The 25,284-nt window shown below is 36.2% G+C and overlaps 1 protein-coding gene across 10 annotated transcripts in view; it reads left to right on the top strand.

Moving 5' to 3' along the window:
* SENP1 (SUMO specific peptidase 1) overlaps positions 1-25,284 on the top strand; it is a 54,234-nt gene that overhangs the window by 14,429 nt on the left and 14,521 nt on the right. For all 10 annotated transcript variants that reach the window (XM_045463425.1, XM_045463427.1, XM_045463422.1 and 7 more), the window contains 8 exons: positions 3,404-3,575; positions 10,661-10,764; positions 10,847-11,133; positions 12,886-12,940; positions 17,143-17,181; positions 18,045-18,129; positions 18,359-18,514; positions 19,594-19,725. In XM_045463425.1, coding sequence (XP_045319381.1) covers positions 3,404-3,575; positions 10,661-10,764; positions 10,847-11,133; positions 12,886-12,940; positions 17,143-17,181; positions 18,045-18,129; positions 18,359-18,514; positions 19,594-19,725 — 1,030 coding nt within the window. The remainder of the gene's footprint in view (positions 1-3,403; positions 3,576-10,660; positions 10,765-10,846; positions 11,134-12,885; positions 12,941-17,142; positions 17,182-18,044; positions 18,130-18,358; positions 18,515-19,593; positions 19,726-25,284) is intronic.

The following is a 25,284-nucleotide window of genomic DNA, read 5'->3' as shown; positions in this document are numbered from 1 at the left end:
TGCATACTTTTATAATAATCTGCTTTTTAAGTCAATCACATCTTCTTTTCCATTCAGTAAATTTGTCTTGTACACTAAACTGTATTTAAATTTTCCTAGTTGACCCAAAATATCCTTTATGGCTTCTTTGTCCAAACCAGTATATAATCTAGGATTGCATCTGGTGGTTATTGCCTTTAAGTCTCTTACAATCTGGAAAACCCCTTTTTTTCTTATGACATGACTTTTATACATAGTGTTCCACCCTTTGGATTTGACAGGTTTCTTCTTCATAGTATTATTTTGTCATTTATCCTCTGTATTTTTTTGTAAACTAGATTTTTGTCTTCAATAAAAACTAGTGATGTGTTACATCACATTAGAAAACCTCTAAATCTGGTTCTCCTATCATTAGTGATTCTGGAGTAGAGAGGTAACAGTCTGGTCCTTTCGTACAGTTAGGTATTTCCCCTTGTGACTAGAATATAACTGATGTAAATGATGTTACTTTGGTGTTCTATCAATGACCAGTTTCTTATCAGCCTAATAGTTATTCACATCAATTGATAATTGTTATCTGATAATTTTTTTAAATTGAGGTATATTTGACATATCACATTATATTAGTTTCAGGTATATAAACATAATGATTCAGTATTCGTATGTATTGCAAAATGATCACCATAGTAAGTCTACTTAACATCTATCATCATACATAGTTACAAAATTATTTTTTCCTGTGATAAGAACTTTTAAGACCTCTCAACAACTTTTTTTTTTTTTTAATTTTTTTTTTTTTTCAACGTTTATTTATTTTTGGGACAGAGAGAGACAGAGCATGAACAGGGGAGGGGCAGAGAGAGAGGGAGACACAGAATCGGAAACAGGCTCCAGGCTCTGAGCCATCAGCCCAGAGCCTGACGCGGGGCTCGAACTCACGGACCGCGAGATCGTGACCTGGCTGAAGTCGGACGCTTAACCGACTGCGCCACCCAGGCGCCCCTCAACAACTTTTAAATATGTAATATGGTATTAATTATAGTCATCATGCTGAACATTACATCCCCAGAACTTACTTAGAACTTGGAAATTTGTATCTTTTGACCTTCTTTGGCCTGATAATAATTTTATTAGAGTTAATGAAATAATACTTTTCCAGTGTTATCATTTCTTCTACACTTATTGTCACTCTGCTGTGAAGGAGAGCTTTTTTTTCTCAGTAGATAGGGTTGTTTGGTTACCTTAAGATACACCTACTGGAAAGGCAGGATATATGATTAGATCTTCTTTTCCATTACCAATTTTTTTTTTTATTTTTTATTTTTCAACGTTTATTTATTTTTTGGGGGACAGAGAGAGACAGAGCATGAACGGGGGAGGGGCAGAGAGAGAGGGAGACACAGAATCAGAAGCAGGCTCCAGGCTCTGAGCCATCAGCCCAGAGCCCGACACGGGGCTCGAACTCACGGACCGCGAGATCGTGACCTGGCTGAAGTCGACGCTTAACCGACTGCGCCACCCAGGCGCCCCTCCATTACCAATTTTCAAAGTGAGGTTTTTTTTTTTTTTTTTTTAATAGCCACTTCATGTGGTTCAGAGGAATTTTTCTTTTCTTTTTTAATGTCATTACAGATTCAGTGTGTTTCAATCTACCACCATCGTTATTCTTGTAATGTTCACATTCTCACAGCTTTATCCAGTGGGAGTTCTTTCAAGCTTACTGCTGTGTCTGGCCCAACCTCATTAATTGTTGGAAGCATCCTTGCTCTCTGGCATTGCAAGATGTTCTCCCACTGTTTTTTTGTTTAGAAAATAAATCTTTTGCATTAAACACACACACACTCTAGGAAGCATCAATAAAAAAGACATTGTGAAGAATTCATTATATCTTCACCAAGCCAATTATACTTGCCTTTCTTTTTGTAGCTGCATCCACCCATCCTAAGGCCTATTCCCAAAATTCTGAGTCCTTGTTCCTTTCCCCACTCTAACACACATAGAAACCATTATAATTTGAAGAGTTAGAGGCAGAGCATGTAAGTGCTTTTTTTTTTTTTTTAGGTTTTTAATTCCAGTTAACATACAGTATTATGTTAGTTTCAGGTGTACAATGTAGTGATTCAGCATTTCCATACAACATCCAGTGCTCATCAGAAGTGTATTCCTTGATCTCCATTACCTATTTCACCCATCCTTCCACCACCTCCCCTATGATAACCATCTGTTTGTTCTGTATAATTAAGAGGCCATTTCTTGATTTGTCTCTTTTTTTTTTTCCCTTTGAGAGAGCATGTAAGTGCTTTTTGATTTTCTTTAGACTAGTCTGATTTCATTTGGATCCAGACTAATTGTACTGATTTAAAGAGTTGTTTTCATTGAATTCAGCTTAGTCAGCTGTATTCTGCATCCTCAGCAAAAAAAAAAAAGAAAAAGAAAGAAAATTCAGTATGCTAAGAGCAAGTACCTTATACTTACTGGGTAATAATAGATGAAAAAGACCACATAGAAAGAACTTTAAATTATTAATCAAGTCTTAGAGATAAGACTGAGCTTTAAGTTCACAAAAGCACTTTTCCTGCCAGTGTTTTCTTTTATTTGGGGGCACAAACAGTTTAAAGAAACAAAAAAATTCTCCTTCAGAGGAGGTAAATAGGCCAGAAGGAGAATTGGCAGAGAGTGATGCAGCCTAAAAGAAAGCCTTCTGGTTGTTTTTAATGAAGGATGGGAGCCCTCTGTTGGCTTTTTAGGAAATTTTAAAATTCAGTTTAGATTTTTTTTTTTTTTTTAACATTTATTCATTTTTGAGACAGAGCACAAGCAGGAGAGGGGCAGAGAGAGAGGGAGACACAGAATCCGAAGCACGTTCCAGGCTCTGAGCTGTCAGCACAGAGCCCAACGCAGGGCTCAAACTCACGAACCGTGAGATCATGACCTGAGCTGAAGTCAGGGGCTCAACTGACTGAGCCACTCAGGAGCCCCTAAAATTCAGTTTAAAAGCTTCTTTGAGAGGCTTTAGCTTTATCCATCTTTGCATAAATAATTCCCCACAAAGGGCTTGAGGGAGGGGGTTGCAGCAAGTAAATAGAAAGTGTAAGATATATAGACCCCAAGTTTACTGAAGAAGTCTGACCTGATACACTTTTTGTCATACTGCACAGGTCTTTGGTTCCTGACCAAAGGAACTATAAAGTTAAGAAATGCAATTTTAGATGTTTGGTAATTATGTAGTATGGTAATCTAGGACTTCTTAAGTTGCAGAACCTGGTGCAGCAACCCATGCATCATTTCTTGTATATGTCCCTCAAATGGTACATCCATTATTCTACCTGTTGGTGTTTTGTTTTTGGTATTTCTTGAAAGTGAAAATCACTAGGTTGGATTTTCTTGCTGTTTTTTTCTTATGAACTTTTTTTTTTTTTTTTAGTGGATTATCAAACGCTTTTACAGGAAAGGCAAATCATCACTGCCATGTGTCTGCATACGAAAAATCTTTTCCTATTAAGCCTGTCCCAAGTCCATCTTGGAGTGGTTCATGTCGCCGAAACCTCTTGAGCCCCAAGAAAACTCAGAGGCGACATGTTAGTACAGCAGAAGAGGTAAGGAAAACCTGCGACAAACGCTGCTAAAGGTTAGAATCTTTCCCTGTATTCTGCCGTTTGTTCCTCTGATTCAGACATTTACTAACCATCTGTTCACTTAGTCCTTTTTCTGTTTTTTGTTTCTTAATTTAGATTTTAGGAGGACTTCATTATTTTTCTTATCATTTTCTCTATTCCTGTTGGGCAGCAGACTTACTTTTCAGTATTTCCTAAATGAGTTCTCATATATCAAACTTATCTCTGTTTTATTTTTTTTTTTTTGGGCCCTTCCTCAACTCTTGTTTCATATGGCAAAACTGTTAATCTTGCTGGGTTTGATGAAATACCTGCCTTTATTTCTTATTAGGACAATTTTCCCTTAGTGTAAGAAGAAAATCAAGAAGCCAGCTAAATAATTTACAACCCTCCGTTGAGTAAGAAGATCTTTGAGATCATTGATGTTCCCCCCAAAAAAGATGTTTTGTTGACACTTTGGTTGTTATATGCATTCAGTAAGCCTAAAGGAGAAATTCAATTCTGTAAATATAATATAGCATATAACTTATGTGGTAGGAAATGTGCTTGTACCTGTTAAGTTAAATACTATGCATCTAGTCAGCTTTGGACTGCTTGCTATGAAGATACAAATAAATAACAATACCTTACATTTATGTTGTATATAGAGTTTCCAGTATGCTTTCCACATGTATTAAAATGTTGAGTCATTTTAATGTTGTGAAATAGGTAGAGATGATATGCACATTTTACGTATTAGGAGAGTAAAGGTGAGAGGTCACACAGTAAATGGCCAGCCTACAACCCAGGTCTTTTGGAGTCTAGTCTGGTATGCATTGTATTATACAACCCAGCGGTATGGCTCCAGCCCATTGGAGCTTACAGACTGGAGAGTCAAGAATATAGCACTATGTGCCAAATAACTAGATAATTTGTTAATGATGATTGTTTAAGTGGCAGAACTTGATTATTTGTGACATGGTTAGTAAAAATGCATTTTTTTGGTTTTAAGTTTGTATTGAATCTAAAATATTCAAGCAGAGGGTGGCAGAACTAGTAAGTCATATTTAGTAGGTAAAGGATAGATAAGAAACTGGCAGCAGTTGCCTTTGGTGATAAGAGCTGAGCAATAGTAGAGATTTATTTTTCACTTTTGTACTATTGAATTTAGCACCATGTATGTGTTAGTTATTGCATACATAAATCACATTTTTTTAATTACTGGGGCTGTGCTTCTGCTGGATCCTAGGCAGCCTATGGGGTACAGAGAGACTTGTGGGGGAGGAGACAGCAGCATGGCAGCTGGATACTGGCCTCCCAACCCTCCCCTGCCCCAGGTGGCTGCTGCTGAGATCACTAGGATCCTTAAGACTATGTGCGTTCATTGTAATCCCACTAGCTAACCAGTCCTTTGGACCACTCAGCCCCTCCTCCTTTCACCTCTGCCTTCAGCCTGAGGACTTGGGCTAGGTGAATAATTTTATCCTTCCAACCAACCCTCTAGGCCAGTGTCCAGGGTGGGCCATTGGAGGACATGAAGGTGGAGTTTTTCTTCCTTCTACAGTGTCAAGAAGATGCCAAAGATTGAATTTATTCTGTGAAACGAGATGCAGAAAATTTTGCCTTGTTTTTTAGGTCTATATTCTGATATGAAAATCAAGTCACTTGTAGTACAGGAATATGGGATTGCCCATATAATACGAGTAAGATAAAATATTGGACCAAATTTTATTAAACTATCAACGGATTATTCAGATATTTAGTCTTGGATAGTACTAGATAATCTGGATTAAAATATAATTCTTTTTCTTCCCTTGGGAATAAAGAATTTACTGATGGGAGCTTACAAACTGAAGGAAAAATTATTTTCCATGGAAATGTTGGGATCTCCAAGGGAGATACAGTTTCTTATGTTAAGGAAGGAAAATTAGATATTAATCTTACTGCTGGATTTATTTATCACCTTCAGGAATATAAAGTCATTTATAAAATTAACATGATGTTAACCACTGCATTGTTCAGCCTTACAATAGAAGTTTAAAAAGAATACATAAAGAAGAATTTGGAAATATGTAAGTGATGGCTAGACCACCACTTGGCTGAAGGCTGATTCAGGGATATCATTAAAGAACGGTACTAATAGGGTAACCACTAGCCATATGCACTACTTAAATTAATTCAGATTAAATTATAATTTATATATGTAATATAAATAAATAAATGTATAAATATAAATTAAAATTTACTTTCTCAGTCATACTAGCCACATTTCAAGTACTCATTAGCCACATATTGCTAGTGGCTACATACTGGACAGTGTAGAGTATTTCCATTTTAACTGAGAGTTCTGTTAACATTGTTTAGAGGAAATGAATTTCTGTTTGGGAAAGAGAAAATACTAGGGACAATAAAAATGTAAAATGTTAAAAACACATGTAGTTTCTTTTCACTGATATGTTGCTTCCAGACATCCTTCTCTGCAACATACTGAGCAACATTTTAAGATGTCGGGCTTTCTTAATAGCACTGATGGTTTTATTCATAAGAAAACCCAAAACCTTTTACAATACTGGGGTTTTTTTAAGCTTTTTAAAAAATGTTTATTTATTTTTTGAGAGAGAGAAGGGAAGGGGTAGAGAGAGAGGGAGATTGAATCCCAAGCAGGCTCTGTGCTTTCAGATGTGGGGCTCAAACCCACAAATCCTGAGATCATGACCTGAGCTGAAATCAAGAGTCGGATGCTTAACCGACTGAGCCACCCAGACGCCCCTACAATTTTGTTATAACCAAGAATTTTGGACTTAAAAACAGAAGGTTGTTGAATTACGTACCTTTGATAGTTGAGGTTTATATAGTATAAAGCTTTTACTTTAAACAGAATCAAAATTGGAGTATTTATGAAGTTTTTTGAGTAATTTGTAACAAAAAGTTATACCAGTTTCCTACAATTTATTTTGTGTTCTCTGTTAAATTTTTATAATCTTACAGACAGTTCAGGTTTATGATGGAGCCTCTTATAGACGCATTTAAGTACAAGAATCTGGCACATATTTTAAAAATAGAATCCAACACCTTAATTACCTTTATACTGTTTGAAACTTTCCTTGGTCCTTTATTAGGTTTAACACATAACATTATCCAGCTTCTTTTATTTTAACATGTTACCAATTAGTACTTCCTTTCATCTTAATTTAATAATTTGCTTACTCAGTAGAAATAGTTTAATAAGTAATATACAAAGAAGGATGTTTTCTTTTACTTTATTTGTAATACCAGATGCTCCAAAAAAGAATTGTGTTTGAAGTTTCAAATGACTTACCTTTTTGGATTTTCTTTTGGAAAAGTCAAATATTACATATATGTTCTTTTGAGAGTTGCATGGACTATCTTTTCTTTGCCTGAAATGGTTCTAAATAGAAGATAAATTCTTGTGACCTCTAAATTAACATTTAGAGGCTTAAAGAGACCTTAGATAATTGTTTGGAATATAGAACATCTATTCCTGTTCATTTTATGTTGTCTAATAACTGTGAGGTTGTTCAGGCTTAGACAGAAGCTTTTCTTTGAAGATACATGTACTGGGGAAAATGATTTGTGGGTGAGTTATGTGTGTTTAATAGACTTTTAAAAATCAGTTCTTACATTAAACTGAGGGTTACTGGAGGGGTTATAGGAGGAGGGATGGGCTAAATGGGTAAGGGGCATTAAGGAATCTACTCCTGAAATCATTGTTTCACTATATGGTAACTAATTTGGATGTAAATTTTAAAAAATAAAAAATAAAAAAAAAAGAATGAAGACTAATTAAAAAAAAATCAGTTCTTACATTGAATTAATCTAGGTGAGTCACTTAATGACACTTTGTTTCTTCCTGTTTTATTTATAAGGATAAAAACTTATTCCAAGAAACCATTTTGCTATGTGTTGGGAGGGAAGAGAGAAGCATTTTTAATTTTATAGGGTTGAAGTCAGTTTATGAAGGTTGAAGGGTACCACAAACAAAGATCTTTTCTATTTCACTGTTCTCAGTGTGCTCTTGAAGTCTTCATGGGATGGGGATGTTTCTCTACACCTTGGTGTGCAAAGTAACCTCTTACACCAGTTTATCTGCTTTATTCTCCTTCCTATGATGTGATAATGCAGTCAAAGCTTTTTAAAATCTAGTTTAGTAAGGAGGTGGAAATGAACTAAAATGACTGGTTAATTAAGAGTTATGGGTGCCTGGGTGGCTCAGTTGGTAGAGTGTCCAAGTTTGGCACATTGGGCTCTGCACTGACAGTATGTAGCCTGCTTGAGATTCTCTCTCTCCCTCTCCCTCTGTCTCTCTCTCTGCCCCTCCTCACATGCATGTGCTCTCTCTCTCTCTCTCAAAATAAATAAACTTTAAAAATAATTTAGGGGCACCTGGGTGGCTCAGTCGGTTAAGCGTCCGACTTCAGCTCAGGTCATGATCTCGCTGTTTGTGAGTTCAAACCCCGCGTCAGGCTCTGGGCTGACAGCTTGGAGCCTGGAGCCTGCTTCGGATTCTGTGTCTCCTTCTCTCTCTGCCCCTCCCCCACTTGTGCTCTGTCTCTCTCTATCAAAAATAAATAAATGTAAAAATAATTTTTTAAAAAAGTGTTAATTTCCATGACCCAGGTGGTATTATTCTTCTGATTTCCCTTCATGCCCTCCATTTTACCACTCCTGAAAACGTGTTAACCCCATTGTATTGTGGATTATGAATTCGGTTATTTGGTATAGTGGGAAAGTGGAGTCAGAATTTACATTGGGAGGTATTGAAAAATTTCAGTCATGAAAGTGCCACATAACACAGCTTTCCTGTGTATAGATCACTATGTAGTTGGTTGTCAATCTCTTACAACCTAAATAATTGTAATGATGCTTCATTCTTCAGACTGTCTATTTAAAGAACCTTTATGATAGCAAATTTAGGTTTTAATAAAAAAAGACATTTATTTTAATTACAGTTTTTAAATTTATCTCTCAGATACTCATGGCCTTCCCAGTAGAATAGCTAAAAACTACAGATTTGGTAATTGATATTAATGTATACCTGTTAATGGTCTTTCTCTACATTATAATTTTTGTGCTGTCACTGAAGTGCCTGTCCAATACTGCAGACAGTCTCTTCACAAACACTAGAAAAGAGTATGTCATCATCTTAAATACAGTATTAATGTATAAAGGATAAAATAATGGAGTTTATTTTCTTCATATAGAAAATTGCAATTTGTTTTTCCTCCAGGTCTATTTTTCCACCAAATGCTCAACTAATTCTACTTATTTTCTTATTACCCATCTATTCAAATTTTCTCATTACTCATCTATTCAAATTTAAGGATAGCTCTTTTTCATAAGGAGTATTTATTTACTCATGCCTCATAGTTCAAGGTGAATCTTGTTAGAACAGTAACATTATAGTGACAATGTAATTGAAATTTACTATGTAGGAAACAGTGATCAAGAAGAGAAAACTTAGTGTCTGTTTGCCTTTGCATAGATAATTGCTTAATTCATTCTATTTTTAGCAAAATGCTTCTGCGCATATTGAAATGTCACAATGCAGGATGCTGCTAGCCTTGCCACAAAGTATTAAAGTTATTTTTTGAAGATTGGTGGTTATATTAAACTGTGTATAAGATTTTTTTTTAAGTACCAGAGTATATTATTTAGTGAATGCTTCCCATTGTTTCTCTGGATCAGTATAGAATAGATGCTTTACTATAGTTACAAGTCCTTATGTAATCTGGTTCTCTGCTGAGTGACCTCATTTCTTACTGCTCTTCTGATTCACGCTGACCTTACTTTTCCTTGAACACATCAGGCACATACCTGTTTCAGGGCATTTGTATTTGCTATTCCTCTACCTGGAATTTTATAAATTTATATATTAAATTTTATATATTATATATTATAATATTATATATTATATATATAATATAAAATTATATATAATTTAACTTTTTTTTTTTCTTTTTCAACGTTTATTTTATTTTTTGGGGGACAGAGAGAGACAGAGCATGAACGGGGGAGGGGCAGAGAGAGAGGGAGACACAGAATCGGAAGCAGGCTCCAGGCTCTGAGCCATCATCCCAGAGCCCGACGCGGGGCTCGAACTCACGGACCGCGAGATCGTGACCTGGCTGAAGTCGGACGCTTAACCGACTGCGCCACCCAGGCGCCCCGAATTATATATAATTTTATAAATAAAATTATAATATTATATATTAAATTTTATATATTATAAAAATATAAATTTTATAAATTTCTATGACTTACCTCTTCCCTTGATTTAGGTTTCTATTGAAATATCACCTTTTTAGAAGGGTCTTACCTGTTGCTGCTATTTCCCCTCCATCACTTTCTATTTCCTTGTTTTTATTTTTTCATTTTCATTTTCCATAATTTTTGATTAGTCTCGCTTGCCAGTCCCTTTAACTGTAATATAAGCTCCACAAGGACAGGAATATTACTTTATTCAGTGCAGTATCTCTAGTGAGTGGTGCTTAGTAGGTATTCAAGTCAATACACGAGTGAATGAATATTATGGAGTATGTGCTTTTCCCTAAACTTATTATTGGGGTTTAGGAAAAAAGAGTAAATATTTGAGATAAAAACCATCTTTGGAAAATACTTACAATGTTAAAATTGGACAGGATAGAAAACAGCAGGGTATCCCACTCTGATCTTGACTATTCTAGTTGCTTCCTTGTGACTTTTTTAGTAGATGTCAGGAATCATGGGGTTTCTTGGAATCCTAATTGAGAAGTCCTCAAATGTTTTGTTTCTGGGACTGTCTCAGTTGACTCAAAAGTGATTGCCTATTGGCCTTCTGGTTTCATATCTTATAGTTTCTCTGCACTATTATTTACATATATGTCCCATAATTTTCCAAAATATAATATCTGGTATTTATTTCATTTAATTCCTGTTATAATTTTCTAGATATCCCTAATGATAATTCTTAATTATCTTGAAGGACTCTGCCTTAACTTTGGCAGAGCTTCTGGGAGTCTAGATGCTGCTTTGAGAAAAAAGTTGCCTTATTGGATGTGTTTAAAATTTCTTCTTTTTTTTTTCTCTAGACAGTCCAAGAAGAAGAAAGAGAGATTTACAGACAGCTACTACAGATGGTTACAGGGAAACAGTTTTCTGTAGCCAAACCCACCACACATTTTCCTTTACACCTGTGAGTCACAGAAACATATATCAAATAAATTTAATTCTGTACTTTGTTATTTGATATTAAAACTATATTCTCCTCTTGCTAGGTCCCGATGTCTTAGTTCTAATAAGAATACTTTGAAAGACCCACTGTTTAAAAATGGAAGTTCTTGTGCAGCTCAGATTATTGGCTCTGATACTTCATCATCTGGATCTGCCAGCATTTTAACTACCCAGGAACAAGTGTCCCACAGTGTGTATTCCTTATCGTCTTATGCCCCAGATGTTGTTGCATTTGGATCCAAAGATTCTGATCCTCTCCATCAACCCCAGCATCACCACTCTCTTCTACATCAGCCAGACAACTTACCAGCTTCAAATACACAATCGGAAGGTAACAATGGTTTCCTATATTTTCAGTAATAATAACCAGTTAACTGTTTATGGGATCTATGGGAATTGCAAGGTTGTAATGTGCATGTAATTTAATTAACATGTAAGATACTTTAAATATATATAATTCAGTTAGCCGTACCACAAATAAACTAAACCTATAAATAATTTACTTTTTTCTTACATGGAGATGCAAATGATTTCATATAATATTTTACTTAAAAAGATTAACTTCCTGAGCAGCGTCTAGAGTCAGAGTATAATCATCCCAATTACTTCAATACTTTCTCTGTTTCTAGTACTTTGCGATGAACATTAAGTACTCTGAAGTTCTAAGTTTTGGAACATCAATTAAGTATTGAAGTAAAAGTTCTTAACCAGGTAATACTTAGTAGAAAACCTGCATAGTAGGTTTATGCATTTTAGAATGGTCATCAGCAAATTTTGGAAACAAAAAGTTTTCTATTTAACTTTTAGCTAACCAAAATATCCAGACACTTAGCATTCCAGTTAATTGAGGTTTTCTATGATAATTTTCTTTGTTTGCTTAGTTTCCCCTTTCTTTAGGTGTGTGTTATGTGTGTTTATGATAGTATGTATTTAGGTATATAACTTAAAACGAGTTTAAGGTTAAGTGATTAGACATTAGGGATCTTTTTTTTTTTTTTTTTTTAATTTTTTTTTTTTTCAACGTTTTTATTTATTTTTGGGACAGAGAGAGACAGAGCATGAACGGGGGAGGGGCAGAGAGAGAGGGAGACACAGAATCGGAAACAGGCTCCAGGCTCTGAGCCATCAGCCCAGAGCCCGACGCGGGGCTCGAACTCACGGACCGCGAGATCGTGACCTGGCTGAAGTCGGACGCTTAACCGACTGCGCCACCCAGGCGCCCCATGGGATCTTTTGATAGATCAGTCTCTAAGGCTCTTTCCTCCTTCCTTAGCTTTTTTTTTTTTTTTTTTTTTTTTTAAGATATTTCTCACTTTCTTAAAATTTTCACTTGGGGATTAAAATTGTTAGTGGCATCACTATATAGCTATACATATTCATGAAAACCTTTATATAATTTTGTGAGATGATTTACTGGGAACTACCATTAAAAAAAGCCTTTAACCTCAAAAACATAACATTGTATGACAAATGCTTAGCTACAACTAAACTGAAACGAATATGCTATAGTACATTGAATGTTTCATTACTTTCCTTGTACCATTTAATAAATATCCTAAATGAGGTGTCAGTCATTTAGAAGGACATGATTCCTGCCTTTATCAATAACACAAAATAAATGATAGAATTTGTACTTTTTTAGACCCTGCTACTTCTATAGCTTTTTCTCTTTCTGCCTCTGCCTCCCCCTCCCCCCTCCCCTCTTTCACCTTATTCAGTCTCATGGTAGTTCATGAACTAAAGACTTTTGAGAAGTTGTGGCTTATTCTTGTTCCCCAGGAACAGAAAGAAGCAGCATAGGAATCAAGTACAGCCCAGGAGTAGATGGTGAAGGGCATATATACTTGTATTTTTGGAGCGACTTCTTTCTTTGTGAGGCAGGCTCTTCCCTAAGCCCTATTTCTGGCTCAGTGAAAGTGGACCTGCCTCCTTTTGTCTTCCATCTTACCTTTGTCCTTGTGCTGCATTATTTTTATGAAAACAGAATACACTGAAGTATGGGAGCTTAAACTATAGACACCTGGAGTGTATAACTGGGTAGAATTTTTAAAATAATAATATGCTGTTGTGTTTCTTTTTTTAGGATCAGACTCTGTGATTTTACTCAAAGTGAAAGATTCCCAGACTGCAACTCCCAGGTAAACTATGGAAAAAAAGACATTCTTGATATATTGTTTTCTTTTCCCTCTCTTTAATCACAATTTCTTCACTGAGAGTTGCATAACGTAAAAGTAAAACTGCCTCAATTCAGATTTCTCACCTGTGTTAATTTGAATTATTTCAATGACTTTTTAATTAGTCGTCTTCTTCCGTCCTCCTTGTTGTGCTTCATTCCATCTTCCGCCATATTCTCTAATCCATTCTTTGCCTGTTCTTTTCCATCTTCCATTCTACATCCAGAGTGGTCTTTCCACAATGCATATCTGATCATTCATTAAACTCCCTCAGAAGTGGCTATCAGACATAAAATCATGCCCAAACTCCTTAGTATGGTATAGAAAGCATTTCCTCCACATGCCTTACTTCCTATCATACATTCTTTCCTTTAACAAGTACGAATTGATAACCTACTGTGTGCCGTGTCCTAATATAGACATTGGGGATAACAGCAGTGACCAAAATGAAATCCCTGCACTCAAGGGGCTTACATTCTAGTTGTAAGGGGTGTAAGGAAAGAGGTGGGGGACAAATTATGAACAAATAAATAAATGTGTGTGTCTGATAGTGATAAATGCTGTGAAGAAAAATAAAGCAGGGCAATATATAGACTGGGGTTAGGGGGGCACTGTTTATTTGGGTGGTCATGGCAAGGCTGAGAAATGACATTTGAAGAGAGACATGATAGAGGTGAGAGAAGGAGCCATATGGGAAGATGGGAGTCTTTCATGTGTTAATTACACATACATTAGTAGTATGTGATATGTGCTTTCTTACCTGCATAGTCATTGTTCCATCTGCCTTGTATGTAACCCTACCTCAACTTGTCTATCTAAAGAAGCAGGAGTCTCTTTCTTAGCTTTTAAGTCTCAATTCAAATGTAATTTTCTATATGATACTTCTATATGGAACTTCTTGCTCTGTAATTCAGTAGGTTACTACTTAGATTGCAGTTTCTTTGCCATTAGCAGTTCAGTTGCTGGAATGAAAATAGTATCCATTTTCCATTGAGAAAATTAGGAATAGTGATGTTTCTTTCTCATCTCAGTTTCTGTACTTTGCAACTCTCCTGTGTGTCCTAAATTTTAGATATTTTTAAAAAATTCTGTTATAATTTCTCAAGGAGACTTTACAGTTTGGATTCCTTATTCTTTATATGTGGGTTTTATTTTATTTTGTTTTGTTTTTATTTTGAGTCAGACCTGGGTTCTGATCTCGTCCAGACATCACATAACTTTAGACAAGTTACTGTTCTGAACCTAGTTTCCTTATCAATAAAAATGCCAGTGTTAATACGTTACTGTTTATTGAATTGCTGTGAAGGTTAACATACAGAAAAATACTTACAATGAAAGTGTTTCAGGGTGCCTCAGTTAGTTGAGTGTCCAGCTCTTGATTTCAGCCCAGGTCATGATCCCAGGGCTGTGATATTGTGCCCTGTATCCAGCTCCTCACTGATACGGAGCCTGCTTGAGATTCATATTCTCTCCCTCTCTCCCTCTCTCCCTCTCCCTCTCTCCCTCTCTCTCTCCCTCTCTCCCTCTCTCCCTCTCTCCCTCCCCCCCCTCCTTCTCCCTCTCCCTCTCCCCCTCTCCCCCTCTCTCACCCCCACTCCCCCTCTCTCACCCCCACCCCCTTCCCTGCTTGCTCACTTGCTCTCTCAAATAAAATAAAAGTCGTTTAATGCGTAGTGCACAAAAGTAGGTATTCTTTATTGGGAAAAAGTCGATCTCATGTAGAGAATGCTTTTAATTCTTCAGTAGTTCTTTACTCTGTGTGCCTTTCCTTTATGGAGGATTTCTATTAGTGATGCCTGAAGAATGAGAGGGAGGGAGAAATGATCTGTTGGATAAGGCCGATTGAATAGTGCTGTTTATTGCAGTTGGAGCCCGCTTTCCCAAGTCTTGGCCAATTGGCTCTTTATTCTTAATCTCCCACCACTGCCTGTCCATTAAATTCTAGCAGTGAAGATCTGCCCTTATTTCCTAGAATATAGCATGCTGTTTCCTGTTTTTGTGCCATTGTACATGCTGATCCTAACCCCTGGAATTTCCTCTCTTTCCTTGTCCACTTGTTAATCTCGTTTTGCTTTTCAAAATCTGACTCAGGTGTTATTTTTTTCTCAAGACATTATTCTGACTTCTCCAGATAGTATTAGTCTTTTCCTCTGGTACTTTTATCCCTATATCTTATTTATTACTAATACTTTTGCATTTATCATCTAGTGTGGATCATAATGCCTGGCACATGATGGATACTTAGTAAATAAATCTTTGTTAAACAAATGAATTTCCTAGAAATCCTAAAAGGCTCTCTTGCATAGCCCAAGAACTCATCATTTTCATGTTGGTTTAAGGCTTTGGTTTATTGAAAGGTATGTTACAATAGTAGAAATCACAGTCTTTGGAATTGGACAGACACAGTTTCTAATCCTGACTCTTCCAAGACAGTTGATCCTTCTGAACTTCCCATTTCCTCTTCTATACACATGAGTAATAATTCCTTATTCTATATTATATTGAGGTTTAACTAAAAGAGAATTATCATGAGGCTTAACTAATATAAAGCAGCTAGAGCAGAATTTCACACAGAGTACTAAGTAGGTGCTCATAAGTAGTTGTAGTTATTTTTACTGTATGCTTCAATCATAATGAGAAATAATACATAATCTCTTTGAAAAGCAAGAAGATTTTGTTTTTTCCCCCTGCATTTTACTTTCCTAATCCATCAAATACCTACGTCTACTGAAGAGAAATACTTTTCCCTTACATTATTCACGTATTCAATAAACAGTACTTGCTGTGTGCCAGGCACAATTCTTGGTGCAGAGGACACAGGAGTAAATAGAAAAGACAAAAATTCCTATCCTCATTAAGCTTATGTTCTAATAAAGGAAGCAGACAAATTTCAATAGCAAGATCTACTACTATGAAATTCTGGGCAATTCCTGTCACTTTATGTTGTGCAGTCAATGTGTTTTCATGTTGATTTGTTTTTAGTATCACATACTAAGCCCCTCACAGTGCTACCACTGATCTTTGTGGCTTTCTATCTTGGTTGTTACATCAGTATCCACTGTGCCAAAGGCATAGGCGCTTCTCCTATGTTTTCCCCTTATTAACCTCAGTGACAGTGGGGAGGCAGTAGAACAGCATATTCATTGCCAAACCCTAGCCTAAGGATGATTGGGAATACTAATTCTCAAAAGGTAGTCTGGGGAGCAAGGGATACCTTCTGAGTCCTTGTTCTTGCCTTCACTAAGACAGACTGTAGCAATTCAAGAACTGAAAGGGATTCTAACCTCCATGTTTTACAAATTTGAAGCTAAGGACCATGGAAATGAAGTGACTTGTTCAAAGTCACACAGTGAATCCGGGTCCACTCCAGGAGATCCAGGTCTCTTAACTCCCAATTTCATGCTCTGTGCACTTCTTCTACTTGTGTCTGAAAGGTTTTTTTGGAAAAGTGTTCACTCTTCTGTTTGTTTCTGTGAGAGATCACAGTTAGGGATTGGCAAGGAGATGAGGATGTGTGAGAAGAGCAAGAGGCTCCGGAAGAGGGAACATGCCTGTGACTATGCTAAGCATTATTCATTTGGGTTGTCAGCAAGAGCCGCGTGGAATAGAATTGGTTTCTCATCTTTGGAGTGGAGCTGTATATTGCTAATTCTCCACTTTGGTTCATTAGCTAACTAACCATCTGATACAGACTATTCTGTCGATGGGGATTTTCAGTATCCATTATGACTTGGTTGAATATATTTTGATTCAAGTAGACTGACAGGAAGAAGTCCAAGAACCCATAAGGTTTGACTAAATCATTAATAAATCTGTCAATCTAAACCATTTTGGAAGAGTAACGTTCTGGCTTAATATATTATCTTGACAAGTGATGTACTCTTTTGCGTTGGGTTGGAGCAAGGTGCAAGTAAGGACCTGTGTTACAGTTAATTTCTCTGCTGAACTTTGGGCCATCTTTTTAACTACTATGTATGTGAGTGACTCATAGCCGTATTTCTTTAGTTCTCAGTTACAATTATTTTATGTAATTTATGACCTTCGCTTTATTGTATACATATAAAGCATTCTTTTAAATTATTTCAATGATTGATTTTCTTGGTGAAAATATTTGAATTTTCTTATGAGCCTCCTGTTCATTTGCCATTTTTTTTCCCCCACCATAGTCCTGCATTTTTCCAGGCAGAGCTGTGGATCAAAGAATTGTAAGTTATTGTTTTTGGTATCATTTTTCTTTCTCAATCTCTTCCTTCTCAGAAGAAGTCAATTAGCCGATCACCCTACCTATTTTTAGTCAGTAAAAATTCCCTATTTATATCTATTTATAAAACAGCTTTTAAGTTGTTGGGTTTTTAAAATTCTCTTGGGGTTGGGGCATTTCTATGCTCAGGTTTATTAAATATATAACAATTGCTGAAGCTAAATTGAATTGGAAAACTATTTTGATGTTAAGTATTACATAGAAAGGAAAATAAGTGCCCTTATTTTTACATTGGTAGAACTAATTTATTGAATAATTTACATTTCTGGAGTTTGCAAAATCACTAAAAGTTTTTAGTTTCCAGTTTTAATAACTCTAAGGTATTCAGATCCCTGGACTTGTTCACTGTTTTTAGAGAAAAAAATAAATCCATATTTTTTCTTTTGGATCATAAGTACAGTATTTGAATTAAAACCTCACTAGTATCTTGTATTATTTGCTCCTTTGGGATTCAATCACATTTTTGGATTTCTAGAATGAAGCTTCAGTCTCTCCATAATCTTAGAGATTATGTTAATCTCTAAATTTTAATGTTAAAAAAAAGTACTACACATTTACACATAGCCACAAATATCACCTGTTCACATTTAGCAACAAACTAATAATTTCATCATTTGATTAAAAATAGTATGATAATTTCAATAACACCATGTGGTTTCACTCTGTCTTAAATAGCGATAAGGTTAGTGTAGGCACTTTAGACTTTCTATATGGAGGTTTTATGTTTAGTGCTCATTGTTCATCAATAACATGCATGATGCTAAGACAGTGGTCTGCATTTGTGTCACATTCCTTTTCATTTCCTAGAACTAGTGTTTATGATTCTCGAGCACGGGAGAGATTGCGCCAGATTGAAGAGCAGAAAGCACTAGCATTGCAGCTTCAAAACCAGGTAAAAAACAAAATTGGGGATAAGATTGTAAATCTTATCCAAGTTGCAACTAATTTGGAAGATTACCTGGATTTGGGATCAAAGTTGTAATTGTGAGCTGCTATGATAGCATAGCACTTACATTGTGTGATTAGTCTATGTGCTTGGTCTCTCCAGATGGTTCTACTCAGTGTATGTAGACAAATAGTAGTTTTCTTTATCCCACTTATTCTAAAGTTCTGTTTTGCAGAGACTGCAGGAACAGGAACATTCAGTACATGATTCAGTAGAACTGCATCTTCGTGTACCTCTTGAAAAGGAGATCCCTGTAACGATCACCCAAGAAACAGAAAAGAAAGGTCATAAATTAACTGATAGTGAAGATGAATTTCCTGAAATCACAGAGGTAAATTACATACTATAGATTCTTGTGCTAACAAGTGTGTTTAGAAAAGATACATAGAATGAATTTCAAACACAGAAATAATAGAATACCTGGCATTTAAAGTATCCATTGTATTGCATACTCCCGCTTTCATTTGTATTACTAATCTTGGCTTTATTTTTAAAGGATTATTGAAAATTGAAGAAAGAATTGTGAGTGGTTTTTCATGACTTCAGTGAAAAAACATTTAATAAATTTGTGTTTTATGTACATTTTTACTTTTAATGTATATGTACGGGTAGTTTGACATCAGATAGTAAGTTGAGGCTTACTATTTTTTTAAGTAATAAAAAATCAGTTAAATATATTAAAGTCTGTACATTTTTTTAATATTTATTTTTGAGAGTGCGTGTGTGCATGCACAAGCTTGGGAGGGTCAGAGATAGATGGGGACAGAGGATCTGAAGTGGGCTTTGTGCTGACAGCAGAGAACCCAATGCAAGACTCAGACTCACAAACCGTGAGATCATGACTAAGGCTGGGTTGAATGCTTAACTGACTGAGCCACCCAGGCACCCCAAAGTCTTTGTGCATATTAAGATAATCTGTTCCTTGACTCATTCTTCTGTTTGAAAAACTATCATATAGTTAGTAAGTATAACACATGTATTATAGTGTGCTGGATTCCATAATTTACATTTTAAAAACCCAAGTTTTTCTAGAAAAATGTCTGAAACACACTACCTGTATCCCCTGCTACCTTTTGGGAAAGAGTCTATTTGTTAAGAAATTGTGTGGGCCAAAGATATGAAGTATAATTAGGTCTTCTTGTAGACTTAGAAAATTTGATAGCAGAAGGTTATTTCAGACTTTAGGAATAAAAGGAAGAAAGGTCTGAAATGTTGTGCTGCAATGAGAAGGGGGGACAGGATGGAATGAAAGGAGATAACCCAGGAGATTACTGGAAAGAATAGAAACCAAAATGTTAGAAGTGAAGAGTTGATTACTGATACAGTCTGGGGGTTATATGGGGTTTGGTGAGAAATCTAGTGTGTCTATAGCCATGTACACTTCATCTCTGGTACCTCTTGGTTCCCTAGGAAATGGAGAAGGAAATAAAAAATGTATTTCGTAATGGGAACCAAGATGAAGTTCTGAGTGAAGCATTCCGCTTGACCATTACACGCAAAGATATTCAAACTCTGAACCATCTGAACTGGCTCAATGATGAGGTAATCTCGCACCTGTTTTTATATTCAAATAGTAAGCATTAAGTGGAAAGTAAGTCAAGGTGTTACCTCACTGTTTCTTGAAATGTGGTCCTCAGATGACCTGTGTAGAATCAGCTCTCTTAGGGTTTCTCCATTCTCCTGAATAAGTATGAGACAGTGTGGTGGAGATACTCATTTTAAGCAAATACCCCAGTTTATTTTTTATGTACCTTCAAGTCTGAGAACTGCTGATTTACCATTTTATGTATAGACAGTTTAGACACTGAGGGAGAGGACATTCATTCTCACTCTCTTTAAGGCACCTACCCAGCAGTTCATCTATTGAACAAATATTTAATAGTGGACTGTGTTGTAGCATGAAGGAGTTCTTTGGGATTTTCATTAGGGATTCCATTTCTACTTCCTTTTTTATCTCTACTTGTTCTAGATCACTTAGGATATGAGAGATAAGCTTTCTCAAGTAGCCTACATTTATAAGTAGCCTACATTTATTACATATATATATATTTTGGAAGTGCTTATTTTTGAGAGCGAGAGTGCGCATGTGTGTGCAAGTGGGAGAGGGGCAGAAGGAGAGGTACACAGAGGAACTGAAGCAGGCTCTGTGCTGACAAAAGAGAGCCCAATGCCAGGCTCAAACTCACAAACTGTGAGATCATGACCTGAGCCAAAGTTGGATGCTTAACCAACTGAGCCACCCAGACACCCCCGTGATATTTTTTAAACTAACATTGAAAAATCTGTATTATTAAATTGATGTACTGGGTTGAAAGAAAGGAAAGAAAGCTATGGCTCTCAGCTTCTGCTAATAATTTTAAGTAGATTAATTATACTACAGTCTTTAAACAATCTTAAACTTGTAGGAGCCTATTTTATTTCAGAGCGATATTTTCGTGGCAAAAGAAGAGAACTGGGTTGGGTTTTTTCCCTGAGTAGCTTCTTCCTTTCTTAGGCCCAGAAGAAACATCCTTGCCTGATATATTGAGTATACTCAAAACTTCACAGCTGTGGGAGATTTTTAGAAACTCAGTATAGTATGCACTAGCTATTCTACATACCTAAAGTTTTGTCTTGTATGCTTACAGTCTTCCAAATAATAATATTGGCTAACATCTTTTGAGCATTTACCTCATGCTAGGCACTATTATTGTAAGTGTTTTATGTGTTCTATTCATATAACAGTCGCCACAAACCTTGGAGAGGTATATACTGTAGTTTAACTGTCTCTGTTTTATAGATGAAGAAACAAAGCCTGGAAAGATTAAGAAACTTCTAAAGTTATATGGCTAGTAAGTAGCAGAGCCAGGATTTAGACCCAAGCGTTGGGTCTTATCTGTTATACTATACTGCCTCAGAATCTTAAATTGGATCCTGTCTTAGGATTAGATGTATTGAATGTGAGAGCCATATGCCATGCCCAGCATGTTGATTTTCTTTAGGGCCAGCTGGACTAGCCCCATTCTTTTTGCCAAAGGTCAGTTTCTAAAATACAAATTTCAGAAGTTCATCACTCCCTGAATAAATCTTTGAACAAAAATGTTAAGGAATACATGGTTTGACATTGTCTTGCTTTAGGGGAAACCACCCTTGCTCAGAATAGTGATACTAGAACATTGGATCAAATAACAGAAAGAAAAAAAAAGAGTTCACCAAATCAAAGGGCAAAATAGAAATCAAAGACAGTCAAAAGTATCCACCAATTAAATGTTTTTGATTTTAAGACATTAATCTGTGGTTTCTTGCCATTTTTTGCCTACTACTGCTAAATGGGAAGGGGTCAGTTATTCTATTTGGCTTGTAGCTCATTTGTTGTAAATTACGCAAAACCTCCTAGAGGGCAGCAATGAGTAGGATATGAGCTGAGTCCTTGCTATTTACTGTGGCAGTTACCTCAGTGAGATACCTTACAGAGGCGGCATTCATCAGGACATATTTTCCATTCCCTCGGCCCATCAAAGGTTTGGTTTCTAGCAAGCAAAGTTAATGGAAATTACATTATGTAGGAGAGTCGAGGAGAAGGAGAGATTCCTTGTCTACTTTATCTCTACTACACCTACCCATAACTTGTGTAGGGAGTGCTTGCTAGAATTATGTTAACCTTGAAAGCAGGTACCAGTTCACATGTCTGTGATGATGATAACTATTTTGAAGTGCACCATTGTCAAAGTACTGTATTTTTCAGGCTTTTAAGGTTACTGTTCTTGGGAAGTTAACATTCTGATGAGGAAATAGTAGATATCCTTAAGTATTCATGTTCATTTAAAAATAAGTTATTCTGTTTCTCAGTTGTGAATTCTCAGTTTTCTTTTGCAAGTAATTTGTCCTCTCTTCAATCCTATTCTTCCCTCAAATATATATTTTCATTATAACCATTTCTCTTCTTTCTGTATTTCCTATCACTTTTATAGGCTGCTTTAAATATTTCTCCAAAATAAGGTAACTGATATAATATTCTTACCATTTTATAGACAAGGAATATAAGATCCTAGAAGTAAAAGGGATCAGATTTAGTTTAATAAGGAAAATAAAACCTAGAAGTCCTGTATTTAGAATATGTACAGAAAGCCATTAGGCTACCCTTTCTCTGATCTCTTTACTAAAAGAAGAGTTGGCTACATTACCTGTTCATAAAATAACAGCTTTCAAACATATTTTCATGAGTGGATTTATGTATAGATGAATAGTTAAATTCTGTATAGCTTCATAGGACTAATGATTGACAGGATTGACATTTTAACTGACTATAAGAAAATGAAACTTCTCAAAAATGGAATGTGGGAACTGGCTGCCTTTGTAAAGAATACAAAAGGAGGCTGGAAGGCTGATAACACCAGGGACATTATAGATGGGGATTTCTATACTGGGTCTGGCAATTAGTTTTGAATAGAAATATCTAAAGAAAGGAGGTCAGGGTTAAGAAGAGGTGGAATTAGTTGCAAAACTAGATTAAAAATCACAATCAAGAAACAAAGGAAATGTTTTAAAAATATTTGTTTACTTTTAATATAATTTATTGTCAAGTTGACTAAATAGTATATACAGTATGCTCTTGGTTTTGGGGGTAGATTCCCGTGATTCATCGCTTACATACAACACCCAGTACTCATACCAACAAGTGGCCTCCTCAATGCCCATCACCCATTTTCCCCTCTCCCCTGTCCCCACCCCCAATCAAGCTTCAGTTTGTTCTCTGTATTTGTCTCTTATGGTTTGCCTCCCTCCCTCTCTGTTTGTAACTATTTTTTTCTCCTTCCCCCATGGTCTTCTGTTAAGTTTCTCAAGTTCCACATATGAGTGAAAACATATGATATCTTTATTTTAGAGAGATTGAGAAAGAGAGAGACAGCGTGAAGAGGGGAGGGGCAGATAGAGAGGGAGACATCAAATCCGAAGCAGGCTCCGGGCTCCACACTGTCAGCACAGACCCCAGTGTGGGGCTCAGACTCAAGAACCATGAGATCATGACCTGAGCCAAAGTCAAATGCTTAGCTGACTGAGCTACCCAGGTGCCCCAGAAAGGAAATATTTTTAAATGGATGCCAGCACTAGAAATTACTTGTTGATTCCTGATGATTGATTTAGGTAACTTCTGTGATTCAGTGGCTTGATGTTTGTGCTTTATAGCCTGATGATTCTACTTCTTAGAGGGCTTAAGCATTGTTTTATAAGTCTTCAGATAAATTTAGAAATACATGGAAATTATGCAGGCATACAAATAAATGGATCTGACTTCTGCTTCTGGTCATGATAAAATAAAATGGATGAGGTTTACCCTTTCAGTTTAGCTAGAAAACTGAACAAAACATGAGACAACAATTTTCAGATGGTGGATAACAAGATCCCTGAGAGAAGGAAAATGAAAGGGATGAGCTGATTATTTCCCCACCTCACTAGGGTGGTATGTTGAGGGTAGAGAGCTGGAAGAACCTGGAAGTATCTGACAGTCTTGCCAAGTGGAGGAGACAATTCAGACATCAGGGAGGTGAAAGTCGCTAAGGTTTGTGAGGTACAATACTGAAGGGAGGGTGGCTGCACAAAGAGAAAGTCCCAGAGACATGCAGAGGCCCCACTTAAATCTTTGAGCATTGATCTGTACGTATATAGAAAGAAAATACCAGAGGCTAGGGAAAGAACACCAGAAAAAAGGAATCAGAACAAACCTCAAAGCTAACACAGGTGCTTAGAGTAGTTCATATTCCAACCAGTTAGAGTGGAGAGGTCAGGAGGCATTGAATAGAGCCTCAAAAGGATATTACCTCAGGAGTTGGGCCAAATTGGCCCTAGAATAGAGGCTACTCTGGACCTATGGTAGCAAAGTTTAATTTAAGTCTTGAAAACTTGAAAATGAGTTGAATGACTTACCTGTATCACAGAACAAAAGCCCAACAATATTTAAAGAAATACAAACATATTCTGGTAACAACAAAACCTAGTGACATGAAATCACAATATCCAGCATCCAATCAGATTTTACCAGGCATATAAGGTAGAAGGAAAATGCAACTTAGAACAAAGGAAAAAACAGTTACTAGAAATACCCAGAAATGACAAAAATGATAGAACTAGCTTACGTTGACAGGATATTAAAGGGGATATTATAAATACATTCCATATGGTTAGGAATTTAGAGGAAAATTAACATTATGGTGAGAAAAATGGAAGATGTAAAAGAAGACTTCAGTTGAACTTAACAGGGATGGAAAATACAGTATCTGAAATAGAGAATGTAAGAGGTAGGATTAATAGTAGATCGGACCCTACAGAAGAAAAAAGTAGTGAATTACAATATATGGCAACAGGAACAATCCAAATGAAACAAAAGGCTGAAAAAAGATGAGTATCAATGAGCTGTGGAGCAATATTAAGCAGTCTAAGCATGTAATTAGAATCTCAGAAGGAAAGATGGGTGTAAGTGTTATCAGAAAAAATGTTTGAAGATACAATGGTAGATTTTCCAACTTTGGAAACTTAAACACTGGCAGATTCAAGAAATTCAGCATACCCCAAGTAGGAGAGACACCACACCAAAAAGTATAATAATCAAGTTGCTGAAAACCAGTGGTAAAGAAAAACATAATAAAAGCAGCCAGAGGAAAATAGATACATTATATACTAAAGGAATATATAATGTGTTTCCAACAGAAGTAAGTGTAGGCCAGAAGACAGTGTAGCTACCTTTTTCAGATACTGAAGGAAAGGGGTGCCTGGGTGGCCCAGTCAGTTAAGCGTCTGACTCTTGATTTCTGCTCAGGTCATGCCCCCATCTCAAAAAATAAACTTAAAAAATTTTTAAGAAAAAGGTACTGAAGGGAAAAGAAAACTTGTCAACTTACATTCCATACCCAGCAAATACATCTTTCAAAAAACAAGGGTGTACTTTTTTCAGACAAACAAATGCCGAGAGAATGCATCACTAACAGACCTGTCTTATAAGAAATATTAAAGGGTATTCTTCAGGCAAAAGGAAACTATGAGGTAGAAATTTGAATCTATACAAAGGAATGAAGAGCAGTGAAAATGTCCTCATTTTTTAATACCTCTGTAAGACAATTGACTAGT

The sequence above is a fragment of the Leopardus geoffroyi genome, chromosome B4 (genome assembly GCF_018350155.1).
Source record: "Leopardus geoffroyi isolate Oge1 chromosome B4, O.geoffroyi_Oge1_pat1.0, whole genome shotgun sequence".
In the NCBI taxonomy this organism is placed as follows: domain Eukaryota; kingdom Metazoa; phylum Chordata; class Mammalia; order Carnivora; family Felidae; genus Leopardus; species Leopardus geoffroyi.
This window is presented reverse-complemented; position numbering and strand designations above follow the sequence as displayed.